Source organism: Sebastes fasciatus, chromosome 18, assembly GCF_043250625.1.
Source record: "Sebastes fasciatus isolate fSebFas1 chromosome 18, fSebFas1.pri, whole genome shotgun sequence".
NCBI classification, from domain to species: domain Eukaryota; kingdom Metazoa; phylum Chordata; class Actinopteri; order Perciformes; family Sebastidae; genus Sebastes; species Sebastes fasciatus.
Window position 1 is genome coordinate 12,851,104 of NC_133812.1, and position 21,782 is coordinate 12,872,885.

Below are 21,782 nucleotides of genomic sequence, written 5' to 3' on the forward strand. Positions count from 1 at the left end.
GAGCAGAGGGTTTTAAATTCTTGAAAATCGTGTTAAAAATCCCTGATTAAATAGACTAAAAAAACGGGATACTCAGAATGTGCACTCTCTCTGGCATTGACATTAAAGTATGTTAAAATTACGAACCACCATAAAACATTTGCTTTTAAAAACAGCCTAGTGAATTTACTACCTGCATTTCCAGCAAAATGGATATGACATTTATGAAGTTTCACACAAATCCACTTATTAAAAAGCCCTATAAAACAATGTTAGATACTACACACATCAGACAATCTGTAACCACTGTGGACCTCCACGTCCATCCAGATGGAAATCAGGAGACGAAGAGAGGGATATTGGTTTTGAATCTCATATCCTGTTTTATTGTTCAAATATGGCAGAACAAGATATACAACACAGTACAACCGAGACACCCACGCGGTCAGACGTACACACGGACAAATGGAAAGACAAACAGAAAAGACACATTTGTACAGACGTTCACACTCGCACACAAACACACAGCTCTGAGTTGTCATGATTGATAGAGACAAGAATTTCTCTGGGGAACCGCTGATCAAACATCCTACCGTCGTTGTGTGAACTCACTCACACTCACACACACGCACACACACACTGAAACACACACATATGCTCTCAGCGACAGATAAACGGACTAACCATACAGGCCAACAGGACAACTTGTGTATTAAAGGGGATTTTAAGGAGATTAAGGATCCGGTGACAATAAAAGATCAAAACGAAAACGATCAAAGTCCACCTTAAGACAGAATTCACCTTTCTTTATTGGCGTTGCAATGAGCCCACAGTGACAGGATTTAAGTGGATTTCACAGGGATGAGAGCACATTTTCCAGCTCACACCTGTTTGCACTGGAGGGAACTAAACCTCACATGGGCTGAAAATCTGAGCTGGCAAACTGACTCACTGTTGTCTGTCTCAGGAATTGATTTATCTTTTAATAGAAATGACATGAATTGTGTGTCATGGTGGACGTTTTTTTACATTTAACTCAAGAATCCAACTCTTTAGCCACAGGATTACATTTAAGAGACTTTGGCAAATCTCACAGCAAAACGAGCCATCATCACCCGCACTGGCTAAGATGTTAGCCACGCATTGTCACCTTAAGCACAAAAATCTACTTGTTTTAGTGACTTAAGGCCACTTTGAACAGAGGTGATTTAACAGCATGTACATGTTTACCTGCTCTTTTTAAAAAGTGAAACCAAAAACTAAAAAAAACTAAAAATAATTTTGTGCTTTTTTTCACCTTTAAATGCAAACTGAATGCTTTTTCTCATTTTTAAATTAAACATCTTTTCAGCTTGTCACATGAAATTCATTTCTCTAACAGGGACAGCAAAGCATTATAAATAATAGTTAGAATGGATAAAATAACACATTTAATGTCAGAGTAAAGCAATCACTTTTATCATAACTTTATCATCATCGTCTTGCTGTCAGTCGAAAAACCTCATCTCCAGGAAATCAAGTTTAAAAAAAAAAGAAATTCAGAAAATCCCCCTTAATTTCACACCGTGTGTTTCTGAATGAATTCCATGAGCTGTGGGGTCAAATGCAGAGCACGAAAAGGCCAATTTTATTCAAATCAAAAGCCGGAGGGTTTTCAGCTGACAGCAGCGATTGTCTGAGTTAACCTCCCCGACACCAGCATCACCATCTGAAAAACTTGGCTGTAAATGCTCTCACATGTACAGTACTACAGAATAAAAGCTCCTCCGATCAACGTGAGTACTCCTAATGAACGCTGAGCCTCAATCAGCGAGGCAACAGTCCGTGTTTATCGCCACACAATTTATGAATCTGTGCATTTTTGCTGCTGCTTCAAAATCATTTCACAGAACAAAACTGACAATGTGTTAACAAAAAAATAATTACATTTATATATGATCAGGCAGGAAGCGGAGTTATGAAATGAATGCCTGTGTGTAATAGTAATAATATCATGTCACGTAGATTTAATTGAGACAAGCACCCAGGTTATTAATGGATGTTTTTGGCATTAATGGAGTAAAAATGCTTTCTTGGCAACTTGTAGTGTATTTTTGGAGTGTTATTTTTTATCTTTAGCATAAGCAATTAAGTATCTCCAATTCATCCTTTGTACTTTAGTTAGTTTAGTAGTTGTACATTAGTGGAGATAAAATAATGTGACACAGGGATACCAGTCTGTATGCTCCCACAGTGTCGGTGGACCCAACAGAGGAGTCCAGATTGGGTTTCAAAGAGCTGGTATCACTTAGTTTCTGTTTGAAAATGTGAATTTCAGAGCTTATCACTGACCTTAAATTGATGATTGTCTCGGTGCTGCCTCGGCCGGACACACTTGGTTAATTCAACAGTAATATATAATACTTAAAGCGCAGCTGGGGCCAGATCACTTTCTATAAACACCTTAGAATAAAGACAAAAATGCGGTGTGGTATGCAGACAGAGAACTTAAATGCTGGAAGTTTCCTGAAATTGAATTGTAAGTGCTTTGAACCCAGACTCGCGGCAAAATACAACTTGCACTCTTTCTCGCATTTCCCCTTCGGCCACAAAGACGAGCAGACGTGTAATCTTTTGTCAATGAAGACGGCACTGATCTTTCAAGAGAAACATACGCTAAAAAGGAAAGTAAAATCATTTCTTCACCTGAAACAATGAAGTGAGAGAAGAGAAAGACGTTTTTTTCATCGGGGAAATTGAGGATATTAAGTCACATTTTAAGTGCAGGTGATGGTAAACCAAACAATCTACAAAACATGATTCATCGTGTTCTAAAAGGGCAGTTTGAGTGGCAGGTCAAAGCGAAACCTTAACATGTGCATGTGCGTCTCTAGAGGAGTGCTTCACATATGTTTTCTGGGCTTGATGTGCAAACGCAGAGACCCGCAGCTGAGTGAGGAGCGAGGGCCGATGTCCTTGCTGTTATATGTAGTGAGTTGACTAACAGGCTTTAGCTAGCTGGCCTGTTGGGACGGTCACCGAGCGCTGAACTCAAGCTACATTATCTATTTAACTAGCAGTGTGTCACGCTAGGTCAGTTGGGCAGGTAGCTAGCATGACTGGCTAGCCGTTGTGGTTGGCTAGCTGGGTTATCTAGTCAGAGCTGACTAGTTGGCTTGTTCAGGCTTTGTGCCCAGGGCTTACTGACTCTTCTCCTGGTTAGCCAGGCCTGGCTGATGTTTTCTGGGCGGCTGGTTTTACAGTCTTTGTACCTCAGTCCTGATGATGTCACTTCCTGTTGTCTGTCGTGAAGTTAGCTGTAGTGTCCGTCTTTGTTGCAGTCTCTTCAGTGTTTCCAGGGGGCTGCAGAGCCGTGGCGTTAGGCCCTCCCCCGTTTTGAAGTGTTTCTTGTTTGTACTGTTGCATGGCGCGATTGACGGCGTCCTCGACCAATCGCCTGCTCACCCTCAGTAGCTCCGCCTCGTCGGGCTCAGACCGGCGACGCCCACCTGGGTAGAACAAGCAAAATAAAATGACATTATCAGTTGTGTTTCTGGCCCACCTGACAGATGTAGGTCCAACTTTCACTCTCTTTTTGCTCTGTTTTTGGTCTCCACCAGCTCCTGAGGGAAATATCGGGCTCTTGAGCTGCTAAATGCTCCCCTATGTTCAACAGCTAGTCGCTAACTTTGTCGGTCTGCTGTTTGGTGCTGGACAGGTAGCATACAGTTGGTTTATCAGAGCTTTTCTCCTCAAAATGACGCTGATGAGAGCAGCGAGAGAGAAGCAAAACAGTAAAGTTGCGGGCCACAAAACCACAACAATGAGCTGCAAGACACTAAAACGCTCTCTAGAGCTGAGGAATACTGCAGAGTCGGTTGATAATTCTTTGTGGGTTCATCACTACAAGTGACACCGTTGATATTTCTGAGACATGTGAGACATACAAAATCTCAACTATAGTGACATTGAAAGACATAAACGCAACAATGAATTTGAGTGTAACTCGAAGCCTCCCGTGGTGTTTGGGTGTCTTTTCATATGATACCAGGGCTGATTTCATTCTCATTCCAGTATGTTCAAAATAAATACAGAAAATAACTATTAATCTGACAACGATAAATGAGCCGACTCATCATAGACTGAATCCAGCAACAATAGATTGGATGTGACACAAGATGTGACAAGTAGAGTTGATAATAACAGATGAGGTAAAAGACCATCTGTCAGCTCTTCTATACATGCATGTTGGCTTTAATCTACATCCTGGGAGTGATTGAAAGCTCTTTGACACACAGTTGGATTTGCTTTTGCTACAGATAAAATGGCACACAAAAAGACAGCGAGATAGAGGAGGAGTCTGACGGACATAAAGCCAGTTAGGAAAAAAAAGTAAGATGGGCAGTAAGTCAATAATTCATGTAGAAAGACATTTAAGGCAGGCAGGCTGGAAGATGGACAGTCTGCACTAAGCAGCCATTCAGACGGAGAGTAATGGAGAATCACTCAACCATCCAATCTGCCTGACTGACACACACACACACACACACACAAACACACACGAGCACACACAGATTACTGCAGTGGTTCAAAAAACACCCTATACCCACCTCAACATTTGATTACCAAGGCCAAGAGAAAAATCCCCAAGCTTATCTTCAACACCGCAGAATCCCACAGGGCCCATAGGCTTGTTAACATTTGAAAGCAGTGTGGTGCTCCATTATTCATTATAGAAGGAGACGGTTCATACAGTAGGAGTGAGACAGCGAAGGAGGAGGAGAAAGGTTTGTTGAGGTCAGAATCATATCCATAAATAGTAATGTATTTTTTTTTTATATTCTGTTGTAGTTTTATTACCAACCTGGTGTTACTCTTAATGTTGGCTGTTTTATTAGTTTATTATTAATATATGCATTAGGGCTGTCCAAGTTAACGCGATGATAATGCATCATGAAACTATAAAACCTACGGAATCCATTGGTACCAACCATGTTATACTATCTTGTCGCGAAGGAGGTTGAATAATGCATACGAGTCTCCCCTTTACAGACATGCTCACTTTATGATAATCACATGCAGATTGGGGCAAGTCATAGTCAAGTCAGCACACTGACACACTGACAGCTGTTGTTGCCTGTTGGGTTTGAGTTTGCCATGTTATGATTTGAGCATATTTTTTTATGGTAAATGCAGTACCTGTGAGGGTTTCTGGACAATATTTGTCATTGTTTTGTGTTGTTTATTGATTTACAATAATTAATATATACATACATTTGCATAAAGCAAGCAATTATTTTCTGTTTATGTATGAACACATACACGACACATCTAACCAGTACCAGGTATACCACTGCTGGGTATGAATTTAATAAGGTGTGCACATTCTCTGCATTGATCTCAGTCTATTATTGGCACATCCATGCTGTGGACATTTTATATATATATTTTCTACCTTTTATCCTCCAGCTATTCTGCTGGTTTGAGATTAACAATACAAGCCGCTGGAATACATTCCAGTCACTGTTACCGCAGCATTTTCACCATCCCTACCAGCTTGTACTGTTGTTGACACATGCATTATGTATCCATGGATTTGTGTTATTTATGCCACATATTCAGCCTGCTAACAGCATGACAAACAGAAAGTAGGATTCGTCACACTGGGCAGCATATGAACACTCTTCGCTCATCCAATTATTTTCACCGTGTGCTCCCATCAGCTTCACTTTCTTATTTTTCTGCTAAATTTTTGAAGCTAACATGGTGTTCTGTTGTAGTACAGTGCATCTAACTCATGGTTTATTGAGCTGTGCTGTTCTGAGAAGCCCTGCTGCTGTTGCACTGATATGCTGTTTGATTGCCTGCAGCCTGCTTGTCAGTTTGAGTGACTCACACCTCTGACCGCTGTTTGATGAGGGCTTTTTGCCCTCAGGACTGCAGCAGACGGAATTTATTCTAAATCTGCCTTTCTTAGTAAACCGTAGACACTAGTATGTGGAACTAATAGGCCACTAATGGCCATTTCTACTTAAGCTGAGTCAACTGAAACTGGTGCTTCCGGCGCTATCAGACCGTTTAAGAGTCATTTACATTATTTACACCTGATATTAACATGTATCTGGATACATTATCTGGATAATGACATCCAATCCATGGACTTTGTGTTCATGTTATCTTGATTCTGCCAGCATTGTAATTGAATGTCAATATACAAATTGTTTTTAGGGGGTTTGTGGATTTGTAAAACAAACGTGGCGTGTCCCAGGTTGAGGCAAGCAATGAAATGCATTCCATTTCGAATCACTTTTTGTGAGGGAAGACTTGCTAGCTATGGCTACTACTTGTAGCTTTTACTTAAACTTAAAGGTCCAGTGTGTAGGATCTGGTGGTATCTAGCGGTGAGGTGAGGAGATTGCAACCAACTGAAGCCTCTCCAGTGTGGCAAAGCATGTTGGAGAGCTACGGTGGCTGACGTGAAAACGCGAATGGCCCTCTCTAGAACCAGTTGTTGTAAGAGTGGCGTAGGTCATTTGGAGCAGAGCCAGTGTGTAGAGTGTGTGTTTACACGTGGGAAGTGAGTAGTGAAGCAAGAGAGAGAGAGTAGCGGCGACGGGAGCAAGTAATGATATCAACTTCGGCCCAAGCAGGAAAAGTTAACAGAGTTTGGTTTGTCCGTTCAGGGCTACTGTTGAAACATGGCGGACTCCGTAGAGAGGGGACCCGCTCCCTATGTAGATATAAACGGCTCATTATAAGGTAACGAAAACACAACGATTCTTATTATCAGGTGATTACACACTAAAGAAAACACACTTATTAATATTATATTCCATTTCTGCCAATAGATCCCCCTAAATTGTACACACTGTTCCTTTAAACTTTATTAGAATCGTCATGTATGTACATACATGAAATTTGACCTCTGCATTTATCTCACTCAAGGACACTTCGACATGACGACAGAAGGAGCCGGGGATCAAACCGCCAACCTTCTGGTTCGACAACTCTACCCACTGAGCTACGACCCCCCTAAGCTTTTGCTGGGTATCTTAATCTAGCAGGAAGAGGCGGAGTGAGGTGACCTTTCAAAATGCTGGACGGATTTGGTCACGCTGTACGGATTGTATCTACACCTGGCTGAGATTCGATCACAATGCGAGCCTGACCACCTCCAGATGTGATCTGGCCGATCCGATCGCAACGTGTTCTGCGGTGCATGTACACCTGCATTAACATGTGTTTCTCCATATCGAGATAGGATATCCAGATACAGATTGCATGTTAATGCCACGCCTAAACTGAGTCTATGTATAAGTGCCCTGTATAGTTTTTCGCACCGGTCTTTATAGTTTTGCACGCACAGTCACAAACCTCAGTGATTAAAGAATTGCGTTGGGGGCATGGACCCAGCATGCACCTCTCATCATTTGAAGAATTGTCGGTCGTGCCGACTACTTGCAGCTCATTATTTATGATTGGCTCCTGGTCTGTGTAACCAGCAGTTGTAATCAGCTGCTGATCACACAGAACAATCTTCTTTTGATGTTGCTTTATCTGCTTTCCAGTGGGAGGCAATTTGAAGAAAACATTTAAAACAAAGATGCACGCTGGTTAAACTGTGGTGTAGAATCTCTCTGTGAATGCTGTCGAGATACTGTATGTGTACTGTAGGCTGCATTTAAAAATAAACACACTGAACTGAACGCGGGTTTGATTATTTAATCAGTACCACAGAACGATCTGTGGCTTTATATGGTTTTACATTGTCATACGTAACGAAGACTTTCTTGTGACGGAGTTGTAGATTTATCCACACCACAAAGTGTCTGAGTGCAATGGGAACTCTAATAAGGATGACAGCACAGCAGTATGTGCATATGCTGAAGTCCAAGGGTTGTAAAGGCCTCAGCCCTGCTATTTATGTCTTTAATAAAATCTCTCTATGCAAATCTTAAAACATGTGAAAGGCAAATATCAGCAAGTAACGCTGTCGCATTTAAAATGTTTCGGGCTGTAGACACAATGGATGGCTTATGGATACAATTTCTTATCATAGTAGAAATCATGTGATACTGTATTGATCTCTGTAATAAAATCCTTGAAGGGGTCCCTTAGAGACTTCCTTGTTCAAGGAAGCTACAGCGATGTAGTGGGGGTTGGGAGAGACGCTCGCTAACACTAGGCCATAAACTCTGGCGGCACGGTTAATGGACAGTCTCCTTAATCACTTCCTGTCCCGCCTCCTTAATCCAGACAAGATCGCTTTTGCTTGGATCATTTAGGTTAACTGAATTTCCACTAATGAGGGCGGTTAAATGATTATAGATGTGAAATATGATACCAGCTGAAAGTGAATGCTACCAGTTTTATTGATCAGAAATATGATTGTTTATGTGATTGTTATTTTTTTGGACCAGTGCAGTTTATAAAATGCTGTGGAGCAACACACCAGATGTGAAGGGATTGCTTTTCCAGCTTGAGTAACGACTGATGATGACGATTCATCATAATTTCTGGATTACATATGCTCCAGGTGATCATTTGGATTATCTTTTTGTAATCAATATAATCACGGTAATCATCGTGAATTTGATTGTTAGATGATCTGAGCAATTTCATTACATTATGCAATTTGAGCCTGTAATCAGATGAAGATTAGGTTTTGAATGAACCTAGACATATGATGTAAGGAAGGACACATACTTGAGCGTTTGGCCTGGAGTGGGTTTAAATCTGAAACACAAACATGAAATATTAAATAAAAGACACACAAAAAAACTGATATTTTGCTAACTCGTGGATTTCATGCACTCAGGAAGCAGTACAGCCATGAAAGCCTCTTTGTCTGTTAACACAAGGGAGATACTCTTTAGTGCAAGACAGCAGGATTTTTTAAAGGATAAGGTTTGGACCCGTGGGCTACAGGAGGACTAAAATGGATGCACAAATACGCTGAAGAAATATCCAAGTCCACTCATATACTGTCATACTGCCAAAAGCTGCAAGACTCTGCGTATATAAATAGGGCGCAGGTGTGCACTTTCTGGGGCTGGGTGTGAGGCGAGGGATGACAGACAGACAGCGGCATTTATTACACAAGTAATAAATAACTTGTGCAATGAAAAAAACTCTTTGTTAGGTGCTAGAACTTTTTATTCCAAAGGTGGAAGAAATGCAAACACGAACAAACATCTTTAGACGCTTTAGAAAATGTACTTATGGCTGATTTTAATATGGGAATATTAACGACACATGAGGACTAAATCCCTCATTTCGTCTCCTCGTTCTTATTCGGATTAGAGCTGTGTATTGGCAAGAGTCTGGCAATACGATACGTATCATGATACAGGGGTTAACGATTTAATATATAGCGATACTGTAAGCAAGGCAGGATATTGCGACTTTTTAAATCTAAATTTAGGAAAACTGTCATAGTATAAAGACACCACCGTAATTTTGACCCTACATAAACTTCCTTCTGCATGCTTGTCAAAGGTCTGTATCTTTTTAAAGGGTGTGTGTTTGTGAGAATGAGTTTTTCTATCTGCCTATTCCATCTAGGCCTGACAAAATGAAGGCCTTTATGATGGCAGTAAATCTGCCCTCTGTACCTGATACACACACTAACAGAGACACAGATAAGCCTTTTTCACTGTGGATAGACCGATTCCACGGCAACATGGCTGACAGGCACAAGGATATCTCTTTCTCACACACACACACACACACACACACACTCACACATATATGCATGTTCTACAGCATCGCACAAAATTTCTCAAAGCTTATATCCTCGCTCTCGAACTCCTCTACTCTTTCTCTTCATCTTTCATACTCCCTCCATTTCTATGCTACCTCTTTACTTTTCCTAACCACTCTCTCTCTCTCTCTCTCTCTCTCTCTCTCTCTCTCTCTCTCTCTCTCTCTCTCTCTCTCTCTCTCTCTCTCTCTCTCTCTCTCTCTCTCTCTCTCTCTCTCTCTCTCTCTCTCTCTCTCTCTCTCTCTCTCTCTCTCTCTCTCTCTCTCTCTCTCTCTCTCTCTCTCTCTCTCTCTCTCTCTCTCTCTCTCTCTCTCTCTCTCTCTCTCTCTCTCTCTCTCTCTCTCTCTCTCTCTCTCTCTCTCTCTCTCTCTCTCTCTCTCTCTCTCTCTCTCTCTCTCTCTACTTTTTTTGCTGGCAGCGTTGTCATGGTGATGGGATAAGAACCAGACAGGCACTTCAACTTTTAACAACACGGGAGGTTGTACTGACTTACATCAGTTTTCTGGCAGGATTCATGATCTCTAATCTTGAAGTGCGCTCTGCTCTCACATCTGTTTGACTTTTTCCTTCTCCTTCAACCTTTTTGTCTCTTCCTCTGCATCTGAGTCTTTCTTCTTCGCACCGCTGCGTCTCTCTTACAGGTTCATCATTCCCATATTTATTGACTGGCGTGCCTCAAGGCCTGTTTTCAAATATCACTTTATACGTCTCGCTCTGGGCGCTGATACCTTTCCCCCCCCTCTAAAAGCTATAGCTGTGTATTTGACATAAGAAAATGAAAAGCCAAGAACAGCGGAACAAATGTTGCTGAAAACCCTCAGCATTAATATTTAAAGGTGCAGAATTATAATATGCATTCCTTTTTTCATCAGTATGCATAGCATTAAAGTCTCAGTCTCTGCCTCTTTCACTGTGGTGTTACATACATTCGCAGCCAGATTGAACCCTTTAACCCATATAGTGCAAACCAAGCCAATTAGTAGATTCTGGTTAAACCTATAGTGGAAATGAGATTAGCAATAGCAGCAATCGCATGCCAGCTTGTGTTTTCATTACTCTCTTAAGTTTTTAGCCATGCTAGCGTCATGGCTCTAAGTCTGTAGCTTGGTCTACCACTTTGGCCCAGACTGAAATATCTCAACTACTGTAGGCCTGCAACTAATGATAATTTTACGTATTGTTTAATCAGATTATTTCCTCAATTTATCAATAAGCTGTTTGGTCTATAAAACGGCAGAAAATAGTAAAAAAAGAATATCACTATTTTTCAGAAACCACGATGTCTTCAATTGTCTTGTTTTGTCCAATTAAGTCTCCAAGAACCAAACATATTCAACCTACAACAGCTGTGTTTCCATTCAATTGTCAAGGAAATTCATCAACTAGTTTGGAGCGAATAAAATCAGCTACAGCGTAGTTTGGTCAGAAGTTGGTGCTGTAGAACAACGCATGGCTGTAATGCACCAGTAAACAGAGTAGAGGAAGAAGTAGAGGTTGTGAACTGGAAACAAAACAAGTCGGCTTGGCCGTCTAACCATCTACAAGACAAAAATGGAGAGGGGTCTTTGTTTCAATTCAGAAAAGCAGCAAGAAGCTGGAAACAGAGGATAGATGAGGACCAAGTTACATGATTAATTGATCGTAAGAAATAACAAACAAAATATTGGTTTTATGACTAAATGCCTGCAAAACTAATAAGTCAGTGTTAGCTAGATAGTAGTGAAATGATAAGTTGATTCATCAATGAGTTAATAATCATTAATTGCAACCCTAATTTTACCCTTTTGCTATAGTTGACTATGTCCAATTGTTAGCATTGTCATTACGAGCATGTTACCATGCTGATGTTAGCATTTAGCTCAAGGCGCCAGTGCTGCCAGCAAAGAATGTATATATGGCCAAGAAGTGAAAGTCAATAGTTTGTTCCATTGCCATATCAGCGCCCAGCAGCAAAGCTACGCTGACGCCATTTTGGACTGAAAGCGACTACGGGACGCGACTAAAACGTCCGCCTAAAAAGTGCCATACAAAAGTAAATTATTTCTATTCTATTGTCATATTCTACCAAAATAGCCTGTGTTGAACAATATAATATTATAAATATAATAATCGTTTTCAGTCCAAAATGGTGGCAGCAGCAAAAAAAACATCCGAGTTTGTCTCTTTGCTTCAATACTCTGCTGCCAGCATGGCTTTAAACTTATGTTCTCCTTCCACTTTGCTCCTCTTTCACAGTCTTACTTCCTCCATCTGTGTCTCCAGGTTTTTGTAGCCACTCGGGCAAAAAGGTTGTTGGAGTACAGACGCTGAGTTTGGGATTATGACTGTACTGTCAGCGAGCTGATAGACTGTGCAATGTCAAGTGACAACTGCTGCGTGTCTGCTTTGTTTTTTATTTCATTCCCAGCGTCACCACTCTGCTCTGCTTCACTTGGCTCTGCTCTCTTGTCACGGGCACTGCTCTGCTGTGATTGATGTTGTGCTATGTAAGAACCTTTTAACACTATTACTTCAAACTCCCTCACACACTTATTTATCTTGTTCCTCCTCCAGATAACTAATAGAGTCCTCTTCCTGGTTGGATCGGAGCTGACATTCTGCTGAAGTCTGCCAAAAATCCTAGCCAGCCGCTTTTGATACTTTTGTATTTTCCATAATGGAGGGAGCACTTTATAATGTTCAGTTCCAGCTGAGGTAGCTTGTCTGTTGATGTTACCCATACGCAAGCACTTCACATCTACATGCAGTGTCAAAAGGACCCATAATAATCCAATTAAAGACCTGAATCAAATTCACTGGATGCAGCAGCCTAACTGATTCTGTTTACACCCAGCCTAATAATCTGCTGCTATGACTCATTTCCTCTTACGCTAAATGAACTGATTTCCTGAAAGCTCTAACAGCGGTTTAAGCAGCAAAATGAATGCAGCATATACGAGGATGAGGATAAGGCATAAGACAGAGTAATGGGCAGATGAAGAGGAGGAGAGAGCCGGAAAAGGGGGGGCAGAGAGGAGGAGGAAGAGTACAGTACAGTATGTGATGTGAGGAAGAGGAAGGCGTGTGTGCGCAACACGGAGACCTCCTTAATGGAAGTTCGATGCAGGAAAATGAAAAGGAAAGTGGAAAAAAAATAAATAAGGGAGTGTATTTGAGGACAGAGAGGGAGGGCCTGATGAGGAGGAGAAATAAGGAAGAACGAACCTTGGAAAAAAAGTAAAATTCGAGGATGGTGGGGATATGCAGGGGCTGTGGTAAAGACTACTGATGGTGGAGCGGTTTCCTGAGGAAATACCAGAGACTCTCAGTCACGAGATACGGGACTGCAGCCCAGTTCAACATTTATATTCACACTGTATTCCCAGATAGCTCATACTCAGGTTACAGGCTTTATGGATTATTATGAATAAACATTACATTATTAACAAAGAAACCAACCGCATAGAGATCAGGAAAACAGACGTGTACATCACTGAACAACAGGTACTTTGGGTTTATTAGAGCAGTGATTCTCAAAGTGGGGTCCATGGCACTCTGCCAGGGGGTCCGTGAAATTTTCAGATTTCATTAATCTAAAGAGGACCTATTACACGTTTGTGCTTTTTCCCTTTTCTTTAGTGTGTTTTATAGTTTTTTTGCTGATGTAAAAGGTCTGCAAAGTTACAAAGCCAAAAGTCCAGGCCAAAGGGAGAAACACTGCTCCTGAACTGCCTGAAACGCCTTGCTTGAAGTCCCTTGTCCCTTGCTTGACGTGATGATGTCACCAAGTAACATGTTTGCATAATACCTGCTAAGCGGCTGGAACGCCCTCAAACAATCACACAAAGCTAGTTAGAGTGGAGCTGGAGCGGAGTCCGAAGAGTTTGGTTCGGTAGACCAGGCGGTATGAGAAGAGTAAAGTGTTTTTTGAACATTAAAGCATGTAAACATGTTCTAGTAGAAACCCAAAATACAAGTATGAACCTGAAAATGAGCATAATAGGTGCACTTTTTTTTTTAACAAAAGACTTCAGTTCAACAGATAATATTTTAATCTCTAAATCTATAATAGTTCATAGATTACGTTCTAATCTAACAAATCTATATTGGAATCTACAAATATGTTTAATACATGTCTAATATCTTTCTAATATATTTCTCTTGTGTTGTTCTTTCACATAACTAAGACTATACAAGTATAAAAAACAGACTACGTCAAATTATTCCAATACACATAACATGAAGGGTATATTCTCTATCTTGTAAGGGGTCCTTGCCTGAAAAAAGACTGAGAACCTTTGTATTAGAGAAATAAGATGATGTGCTGTTTAAATGCAAACACAATTGCACCTAAATGCAGAACAACTTCAGAATATTGTTGTGCTTGGAAGTGCACTTAATGGAGATTAATCCACTTAATTAAACATCCGGCTAGAGGTAGAAAGTCAGATCAATAAACCAGCTGAATCCTTCGACTGGAGAGTAAGCTGATAGACCTACACCGTCCTCATCAAATGGCTTGTAGCACAAGGAGTAAAATCCTGCAGCTCTGTAATCGACTCAACATTCCCTAAAACGTGGCATAATGAGCCTGCTTTTTTTTTTCTTCAAATTTCTACAACAGAGGACAATAATTACATTTCTCGACAATCTCGCCTTTGTGCCAGAACAATGGGATTCAGGGTGTTGGTGCCCAGACGCGTGTGAGTCCGTTCCTCTTCACCAGCGCACTGATCAACAATTTCACGGCCGATTAATTCCCCCACTGAGACGGCGAACAACATCAAAGCTCCGTTTTCACACTTGCGCTATTTCACACGCAGCTCCAGTTCCTCCTAAACTCTTCGTCATCCTCATCACTTTCACTCTGAAGACATTGGAGGGTGATGTGCTACCTGAGAGTGTGCCTTCATATCATACTGACAGAGAATCAACAGAGTAAAGAAATTCAGTAATAATGAAAGTTGTTTTTTGGTTGAAACCGTCTTTCTGACCTGAACATGAAGACACAGCAGCATGCCAGATATAAGAAGACACTAGAGAATAAGAAAAGATAATCATTTGTGATTGCAATTTCAGTGAAATCGTGCATACTAGTGCAGTCCGAGAAGTACAACATATCTTATATCTCAGTTTTAAAGCTAGAGTGAAGATACTGGCATCATATGAAACACAAAAAACCCAAAGAATCTATTGGTACCAACCATGTCATACTTGCTTTTCGCGAAGGCGTCTAATTAATGCTAAAACTTATGCAAAATTTTGTTGAGGAAAAACTGGCATGGCCATTTTCAAAGGGGTCCCTTGACCTCTGACCTCAAGATATGGGAATGGCTGTCAAAGTTAACGCGATAATAACGGGTGTTAGAGAAATTATTTAATAAACAGTCTCTGGTCATTCAGTTAAGAAGCAAATACCATTTATTAAGCAAATGCATTTGGGTCCATACAGCAAGACAAGTCAGTGTACAAAGACAGAGAGCTCCCTCACTACATCATTCTTTATAATCTTGATTTAGCCTTCCCTCCCTTTTGTGACCCACACCGTATCTTGATTTAGCCTTCACTCCCCTTTGTGACCCACACCTTCCGCCCTGCCTCCGAGTGGAAGATTCATTAAAAGAGTTACTGGTGATTATAATGTTTTGAAATAGTGCGGATGCGAATATGATAACAAATGTATCTAAATTAGGACAGTCTGTACTTTCCTAAAACATTTGGATAAATCTGAGTACTTTATGATAATCACATGCAGTTTGGGGCAAGTCATAGTCAAGTCAGCACACTGACACACTGACAGCTGTTGTTGCCCTGTTTGGATTGAGTTTTCCATGTTATGATTTGACCTTATCTTTTATGCTAAATGCAGTACCTGTGAGGGTTTCTGGACAATATTTGTCATTGTTTTGTGTTGTTAACTGATTTCCAGTAATGAATATATACATACATTTGCATAAAGCGAGCACATTTGCCCACTCCCATGTTGATAAGAGTATTAAATACTTGACAAATCTCCCTTTAAGGTACATTTTGAACAGATGTAAAAAAAAATGTGTGATTAATTTGTGATTAATCACAATTAACTATGGACAATCATGTGATTAATTACATTTAAATATTAAATGTACAAAATTTCAAGGCAACCCATCAAATAGATGTTGAGATATTTCTGGATTTCTTGGACCGCTGCCATTCCTTACAGCCATGCACGCCTAAAATGTCTAAAAATAATAGTTTCAGTATTGCTTCTTTCAATTCAAGAAAACAAACTGTGGCACAGTCTCTCTCTCTTTAACATTTGGCTCGGAGGTGTGGAAGTGGACGCAGACATTAAAGCGGCTGGACAGGTGTGTCGCCTGTGGACGCAGCTTGACCGAGTGGATCAAACGAGCAGCCCGACCTTTCTAGCGTGACTGGACAACAGGCTAAATAACAAACCACGCTTTGATTTGACATCTTCCGCTCCTCTAGCCTGGTGTCACAGCACAAAGGATCACAACCTAGTCTGTTAGCTAACTTACAAGAAAGCATAACAAGGCATGACTTGGCTCTATCAGCTCAGCCCCACTGTGACTTAAGGTGATACAGTGTGGTTTCTGTAAAGGAGGTCAGTGGGGTTTTTCATCTCTTTATCATTTCAGAAAATCAAAGCAACACAAGGAATCACATGCCTCTCCCCCTCTTAGCATCGCCCCTGTGTCGCCGACGCCAAACTGGCTCCGTTTTTATCACTTCAATACATGAATGCTAACTACTGCAGCTTCATTATGTGCTGGATGTCTTCATAAAGAGCGCTGGCTGCGTCTGGCCTCATTGTGAAACATGTCTGGCTTGAACAGCGTCCGGCCAAACAGAGACACTGGCTGTGATCCAGTCAGACCGTGGCACAATAAAACAGTGGGGAGAAGCATTGAAGAAGTCTCTTATTGATTGGAGCTTTTAAAAAGCAGACACAGCGCTGTTTCAATTTGTCTTCGCGTAACAAGTCCACAGTCCCTTATTCCCCCCTGGCCAAGCTTCAAGGCATGCGTGCCGTAAATTGTGTCAGGACCCGACTTGTGGCGAAAGCAGTGAGGTTTTTTTTTCTGCTCAGTGACCCAGCTCACTGAGCTCTAGCTGGCTGTCAGACTCACACGTATACAGAAACACAAAGACCTCTGGAATTATAGAGCATGAACAAAGAATGTGAATATTTCAGTGTTTGCATATTTCTTTAAAAAGGAGACTATGGTAATAAAAGGATAAATAATGAACACAGGGAGGGAAGCATGAAAGGAAGACTGAATGGGAGAAAAAGGGATGAATTAAGCAGTGCTGCATGCATCTCTTCCTCTCGCTCTGCTCCCTCCTCCTCCTCCTCCTCCTCCACCCTGTTCTGTTCTCATCTTTCTCCCCCTCTTCCTCACATGTGGTCTCTGCTGCGCTCTCTTTCTTTGTGCATCGCTCTCTCTCTCTTCTGTGTGCCTTTCACAAACACACACACATGTAGCTTCCATTTTTAACAATTTATATCTTGTGATATCACGGTTGCGCAAACCTCGACAGTCAAAAGAAAAATAAATATCCCCGTCGGATCAAGGTCATTTCTGTTCTGTTGCTACACACTGTTAATGCAGGTGAACAGCTCGTGCACTGGCCAACCGGAGGCTGAGCCACCCTTCCTTCGCTTATTCCAGGCAAGCTGTGTCACTCCGTGAGGGGTAAAGCTGCCTTTATCTCACTGGTATTAGAAGGGCAAAATACACGGTGATAAGAGTGGCAATAAAGGTTAAGCACAAACCAAGCCACTGCTATGAAAGGAGTGGTGATCGCAAATAGCAACATGGTATCCATGTGCATTAGCAAAAAAGTAATAAGAGTACTACTTCAGTGAAAAATGATTAAAATCTGTTCAGTTCACTCTGAACCTACTGACTGAGGTAATGTGAGGAGTGCTTCACTATAAAAGTGATGACAGAGGCAAGACACAACACTGACTGGACCTTTTCATGCAGCTTTATGATGGAAACAGAATCATTATTATTAGGGCTGTCAATAAAAAATATTGAATCGCGATTAATCGCATGATTGTCCATAGTTAATCGTGATTAATCACAAATTAATCACACATTTTTTATCTGTTCAAAATGTATCTAAAAAGGGAGATTTGTCAGGTATTTAATACTCTCATCGACATGGGAGTTGACAAATATGCTTGCCTTATGCAAATGTATGTATATATTTATTATTGGACATCAATTAACAACACAAAACAATGACAAATATTGTCCATAAACCCTCACAGGTGCTGCATTTAGCATAAAAAATATGCTCAAATCATAACATGGCAAACTGCAGCCCAACAGGCAACAACAGCTGTCAGTGTGTCAGTGTGCTGACTTGACTATGACTTGCCCCAAAACTGCATGTGATTATCATAAAGTGGGCATGTTTGTAAAGGGGAGACTCGTGGGTACCCATTTACATTCACATATCTGGAGGTCAGAGGTCAAGGGACCCCTTTGAAAGGCCAAGAACAGTTTGTCCTCGTCAAAATGTAGCACAAGTTTTAGTAAGACCAGACTTGGTACCAAAGGATTCCTTAGGTAACTTTGACAGCACTAATTATAATGTACTGAGTCCAGTTTGCTACTTCATTTGGCTGATATTTGCTAGGAAATCTCTTATTTGATTAACATATTTCCATTACATTTGAAACTGATTAGATTTTGATGCAGACCAGACCCTCATGTGGTCATTTATTTATTCTCTGGGCACTCCTCAACTGTTGAAAGAAAAAAAGCTAAAACAATTCTGCTATTAATCAATCAATCAACAGAAACTCAACCAGCAGCAAAAAACAACAACTGAGTAATCATTTAATCAAACAAAAATGGCAACTATTCTTTGGTTTCCGCTTTTATGTGTTTTAAATTGAATATCTTTGGATTTTTTAGTTAGGCAATTTTTTACTTCTTTTTTTTTTTTATACATTTTATAGACTTAACAATTAATCTAAAAAAAAAATACATTTACAGATTAATGAGAAGCATAATTTCTTGGCAAACACACTACCTTCCAAACTACCGCTACCTGACTTTAGCCTTCTCATATAACCAAACACCTTTTCAAAGATCAATCCCACAACTTGTCATCCAATCTTCAACTAGTTTGTCATATATTTGGATAATAAAAACATATTTTTTATTTTCTGTACCGTTTCCCTATAACTGTCCGCCAACTTCTTTTTGCCTCGAGTAACAAAGTTCATTTAAACTGTAATATTCCCGTGCATATAAAGTTCTTGGATGTGTCAGTTATGTGCGTGCAGCGACTGCTAACACCACTGTGACACCTCGTCACACACACACACACACACACACACACACACGTGTCTTGCTGTGCTCACCCGGGTGACTGTCACCACATCACAGGGGTAGCAGCTGACCTACACACACACTCACCCTCTCTGTCCATCTCCCTCTCCTCTGTCTTTGTCTCTATATCATCATTTCTCTTAAAGCCCATTCCCTACTTTTCCCCTCATTAGTCTTCATTCCCTGCATCACTCTTTCCCCCTTTTCCCCTCCGTTTCTCTCCACTCAGAAGTAGGGCACAGTGGCTCGACTGTTTATAGCAATGCAGCTGCAAGCGGCGAGAGATATAGAGAGAGAGAGAGAGAGAGAGAGAGAGAGAGAGAGGGACACATAGGGGGAAACACAGGAAGGAAGAAGAGAAACAGAGAGGAAAAGCAGGAAGAGAGCGCGCACAGTTATGTGTAGCCCAGTTTAATATTTCTGTCTTTACCAGTACAGAGCTAGAAAATAGCACACATGCGCCCACACACACACACACACAACACCTATTTTCAGAATCACCATTACAGCCAGTGTCAAAGTCTGCGTTTATGACAGGATGATAAGCATGATGGAGATCTTATTTACAGCATGCAAACACACACTGTGCAGTGGATCATTTTATTACTTTGTCTCACTGTTTAATCATTGATCCAACCAACAGGTCTGCAGCAGTGATAATATGAAGAAACTGTACTTTTATACCTTTAGGAGAATAATATGAAAAATGTGCGTGTATTTAGTTTGTTTGAATTAAGGGGCGACGCTACAGGCAAAAACCTCTTTTTCATGCACTGGTTCATTTTGAGATTTTGGGCTATTTTGCTTCTATAACTTTCAGAGTAGTGGAACTACTTTGTCGATTTACGTCTGTAGATTTATCCTAAATTCACCAAAAGTTTGTCTTCCTGTAAGTAATCAACTGGGGAAGTTATGGTGATATTTATGAGTTACATTTTTTATCCTATTCACCTGGTGTGTCTCTTCTTAAAAAAGTTTCCTGGCAGTTGGATGGGGGACAGTTTATTTTTTTTGGTTTAAGTATCTTAGTGAGATCAATTTCATTGCACTAGAATGAAAACTGGGACACACAACTAATCCAATTTACTCCCCCAGACACTACAGGGGGAAACTGAATTCTTGCCCAACAGCCGAAGCCTTCCCTTTCACCAAAGCTAATCTACTCTTAAAAAAACAGCAGCAGCATTCAACATGTCAGTCTGATACTGTAATAATAGGATACGTTGCCAGTAATGAAAATGATTAAATTGTTCTAACTTACTGCACACTTATTACCTCGCACGGAAGCTGGATCCTCGGGATGTTACGAGATCTTGCGAGAATCGCGGGATCACATATCACATGAAAATCCATCTCGTCAGGCTTCAAGTAATGCGGCAGTAATCTGGCCAGCCAGCGATCGGACCAATCAGCGTCCCGTGAGGAGTTATTGGCAGCTACAGGCGACGTTTATGCGTGCGTGACACAACGACACACTGAGGCGACTATTCATTCAAAACAACAACGGAGGCTCCTGAAGAGGCTACGATACGATAGCATCAGTTTTATCAGAACTGGAGAGTATTTCTTCAAAAAAGAAGAGCAAAGAACGGCACAGAAGGCTTTTCTCGACGGAAAAGATGTTCTCGCTCTCCTCCCGAGTGGCTTCGGCAAGAGTTTGATTGACAGATGGGTCATCCAATCGGCTGCCAAGTATTTTATGAAAGTGCCTGCCCTTTTCCAAACGGTTTCCAATGACAGCTTCTCAGATGGTTCTGCATAAACAAACCACTTATTGATACCGTACGAAAAGTTATTCCTCATTTTTCGGGCGTTTTCTACGAATGGCCAGCAACACGTGTAATTTCCGCTTGTCACATGCATACAGTCTTTTCAAAATAAACCTCAGTCTTCACAGGAAACGACTTGGTTAGGTTTAGGCAACAAAACTACTTAGTAAGGTTTAAGAAGATTGTGGTTTGGGTTAAAATAACTCCGGAAGTGGCGTAACTTACGTACGGAAGTTACATGAAAAATAAATCAACGTTGATTTCAGTTTCACACGGGGTACAAACACCGGTCTCCTGGGCAAAAGTCTGGTGTTTTTTGACCCCCCCATCCACCCCGATCTCCTCCTTATGCATCGTTTGTCACTCTTTATACTTCCTGGTTCGTGATTACATGGATTACATACAAATTGATTTCATGGGATATATACAAATTACAGTGCATTACTTTTTGTAGGTAAAGCTACGAATGGTGTATTAGAACAGCCTGGGTTAGTACACGTACGGATGCAAAACAAATTCTTAATTTCTGTAAAGAGACTGTGCACCTTTTTTTTCTTTACCATAATATCAGAGTAGTAAGTCTAGTTCTACTCCTCCAACACTGTACATTCACCCAAAACCCAGATTAAGCCACACTTCAGCTGCTACAGAACAATGAGAGAGAGAGATGACTTTTTATAGCTGTAATCAAACCACAAGCTGCATCAGTAATTATCCTCTAGAGCTCATCTCACTTCATGTGAGCTGAAGCAGAGCAGCCAGATAATGCTGTCATCTTTTGGAAAATTCACTTTGCCTTTAATTTGGTCTTTTATGTATCCATTTAAATGTTCCTTTAACTGAGCGCTGATGTTGTGTAACAACAAGTGTTAGATAACATCAGTGCTCGAACGACACTCATCCAGAAAAAAGCAGTGGTTGTAGAGATGTGGGGATATCTGGATAATCTGAGCCACA

At 40.9% G+C, this 21,782-nt stretch overlaps 1 protein-coding gene and 1 long non-coding RNA gene across 3 annotated transcripts in view; both read right to left on the reverse strand.

Moving 5' to 3' along the window:
- Nucleotides 1–338: 338 nt before the first annotated feature.
- The window catches only part of akap7 (A-kinase anchoring protein 7), a 54,072-nt gene continuing 32,628 nt past the window's right edge, over nt 339–21,782 (reverse strand). Inside the window, exons 10-11 of one of the 2 annotated variants that reach the window (XM_074614822.1) lie at nt 8,665–8,694; nt 339–3,467 (exon numbers count right to left, since the gene is read on the reverse strand). In XM_074614822.1, coding sequence (XP_074470923.1) covers nt 3,247–3,467; nt 8,665–8,694 — 251 coding nt within the window. In that variant the 3' untranslated portion in view covers nt 339–3,246. The remainder of the gene's footprint in view (nt 3,468–8,664; nt 8,695–21,782) is intronic. The other variant, XM_074614823.1, reaches the window with a different exon arrangement.
- LOC141755717 (uncharacterized) lies at nt 14,312–20,890 on the reverse strand. The gene is made up of 2 exons (XR_012591325.1): nt 20,318–20,890; nt 14,312–14,619 (listed from the first exon to the last, which is right to left on the reverse strand). It is a non-coding gene; the product is annotated as an uncharacterized LOC141755717 (long non-coding RNA).